Source organism: Elaeis guineensis, chromosome 16, assembly GCF_000442705.2.
Source record: "Elaeis guineensis isolate ETL-2024a chromosome 16, EG11, whole genome shotgun sequence".
Taxonomy (NCBI): domain Eukaryota; kingdom Viridiplantae; phylum Streptophyta; class Magnoliopsida; order Arecales; family Arecaceae; genus Elaeis; species Elaeis guineensis.
In genome coordinates, this window is record NC_026008.2 from 36,913,607 (window position 1) to 36,916,334 (window position 2,728).

Consider the following 2,728-nt stretch of genomic DNA (forward strand, 5'->3'; position numbering starts at 1 on the left):
ATGGGGAAGCCATCAACTATCATTTCGATATCGTGGTATTAAAATTTTTCTATTTGCATATATAAGATTATTTCCTTCCTAGCTCTATCCATGAGATTATGGCTCTCAACATTGCATGGGTCAAATTTGCCAGCTTTCAAGACTTGCCCACTCAAAAGTCTTCTAAGTCCCACCAGTCTCCATGTGCCTTATCCTATACCATCTCCCTGATGACTATTCTTTGGATTGATTTGACAGGATATCAAACTTGTAACTAGAGGTTCTCTGCTGCTACTACTTTAATTTGAGCTTACTGCCGCGGATTGAACCAAAGTCTCAAATTCCTGCGCAAATTTCAACAGTTTGGAAAATACAAAACAAAAGGAAACCAACAGGAAAGATAAGGTGCACAGTTGTCTTCTGTTATTTGATTCTAAGACCCCTCAGAATTTTTTCACCAGCTTCATGCATGCTAAGGCTTGTAGCATATCCTGCATCACTACTAACCTAGCCGGCTTTAAACATGTCAAGACAGCTCTCGGAATTCAATCCATGGTCCCAAAACTTCTCATAATATTCTGCATAGGTGAAGCTCCTATAGATTGAAGGATGCTCTTCATCAACAAGTGATTCTGGTGGTTTTATCACAGCATCAGGAGATGGACAGTAGAAAGTAGGAACTGAGATCCTCTCAGAATTGCTGTTAACAACTGCTCGGTGGAGCACGCTTTTGTACTTGCCATTGCTGAGTACCTGTCGAAAAGTAATTAACCAAATGAAGTTTAAGATGCCATTGAAATTATAGACTATATATTATGATGGGATCTAATGCTCTTGTTTTTGTAAAGGTAGCTTGATTGAACTAATTGGGTCTCTAGACTATATATTATGATGGGATCTAATGCTCTATCGAGAGAAGGCAAGGCAGGGATTAAGGGGAAAAAAAAAGGAACATCATTTGTCTTGCAATTCCAAAGACTAACCAGAACACCAGAAATTGACTTTTTGAAGAATTTAAGCTAATATTTCAAACTTCTAGAATTAAGGAATTAATTGCTTTTGTAATCCCTAGCTCCTACCTCTTCCTTCACCGATAGACAAATATAGACATAGGTATAGATAATCATCTGCTTGTGTTCATATTTACCCAACCTATTCTTAGTGGAAAAAGAAGAAAATATGAGCAAATAAGTTAATTAGATCTATTCGCAGGTTATTTCCAGATCCTCTAAAATTAATAATGCAAAGCGTGGTATGTCTCCTGTAAAGCATAAGCCTTTTGAAGCTTAGATGAACAGGGTGGAGGGTTGACTTCAGGAACAATTTAAGTCCATCAAGAAAGGAATAAGAAAAGAAGAAAGGAGATCAAACTTATAATTAACAGGTGCTTTGCATGAAACAATTCTTTCTCAAGTTTCTCCAAAGGATACTCTACCTGCATCTGATCGCCGAGGTTGATTACCAAGTTATACGGTTCAGGGTTAATGGCAACCCATTTCCCATCACGAAGCACTTGCAGGCCAGAAACTCCATCTTGCAACAAAAGAGTGATGACGTTGGGATCTTTATGGCCTGGTAATCCATAGGTCAGCTCCGGTTGTGGGCATGGTGGGTAGTAGTTTATGGCCATGTGCTGTGCATGGCTGCCCAACACTTTATTCATGGAGTCGCTTTCCAGACCCAAACTCTCTGAAATGGCCTCCAAAATTCGCAGAGCCAGCTCTCTCACATGTTTACAGTACTCACTGACGACTTGCCTGCAATAAAAAATGATGCATGCATGGTTACCATGATCATTGAAATGGAATGAAAAAGAAATTCTTTACACCTGAAGGCTGAAGGGTTGCCGGGCCACTCATGGACGAAATCTTCGAGAGGGTAGCAATGGAGCCTCAAATAGTCCCTCCAGCTGCCAACCTTTTCAGTTTTGATGTTGAAGCTCGTGGAGAGCCTAGACGTCTTCATGGGGTCATCGGAGTAGTTCTTCAATCTTTCATGCTCCGGCAAATGGAAGAATTCCTTTGATACACATAACATGTTGTCGATCACCGACTCAGGGATGCCATGGTTCTTGACCTACAAGAATAATTGATCACTGTTAGATTAGGAGGGATTGCACCAAGATATATGTAAGGTGTACAAAGAGTTTGGTACTTGGAAGAATCCATCCTTCAGGCATGCAGCACCAATTTCTTTGATTAATTTGCTGCGTCCGGGGCCGGCGAGGCCTTGAAGGTCTATGAGTGGGATTGATGCGTCTGAGGTTTTCACATCATGTAGATTGGGGCGGTCGGAGATTGGACGAATGAAGTTGGAGGGGATGGAGCTACAAGTCTGAGCTATGTCAGCGAGGAGGAGCTTGGAGGGGGTAGTGACCATGGTGGGAGAAGAACGGGATAGAATTCTGAGGAGATAATGGATTGGGTAGGGTGGATGCTGGGTTGTCATTTATAGTGTTATAGCCCAAACCCAAGCCCAAATTAAAAGAATCAAGCCAAAAAAAAAAAAATAGAGAGAAACAGGGGATCGGGAAGAAGACTCCCGATAGGAGTCTTCTTCTCTGATCAAACCTCGGAATCGAGAGTCATAGGACCTCTCGAAGTCCTAGGGCTCTCTATAAAAAGACCTCCCCTCCTTAGAAACCGATCACCGGATCGCTACCCCTCTCTTTCTCCCTGATTTTCCGATTGAAGCCGCGGACACTCATCTTGTTCTCGCCGTGATTACTCGCCGGTGGGGTCACCGGAGG

The 2,728-nt window shown here is 42.2% G+C and overlaps 1 protein-coding gene across 1 annotated transcript; it reads right to left on the minus strand.

Annotated features, from left to right (window-relative positions):
- Window positions 1-302: 302 nt before the first annotated feature.
- Window positions 303-2,414, minus strand: LOC105059543 (protein DMR6-LIKE OXYGENASE 2). Its single transcript, XM_010942872.4, has 4 exons — window positions 2,134-2,414; window positions 1,808-2,055; window positions 1,415-1,736; window positions 303-732 (listed from the first exon to the last, which is right to left on the minus strand). The coding sequence occupies exons 1-4, from the start codon at window positions 2,356-2,358 to the stop codon at window positions 487-489; spliced, it is 1,041 nt and encodes a 346-aa protein (XP_010941174.1). The 5' UTR covers window positions 2,359-2,414; the 3' UTR covers window positions 303-486.
- Between the last annotated feature and the right edge of the window lie 314 nt (window positions 2,415-2,728).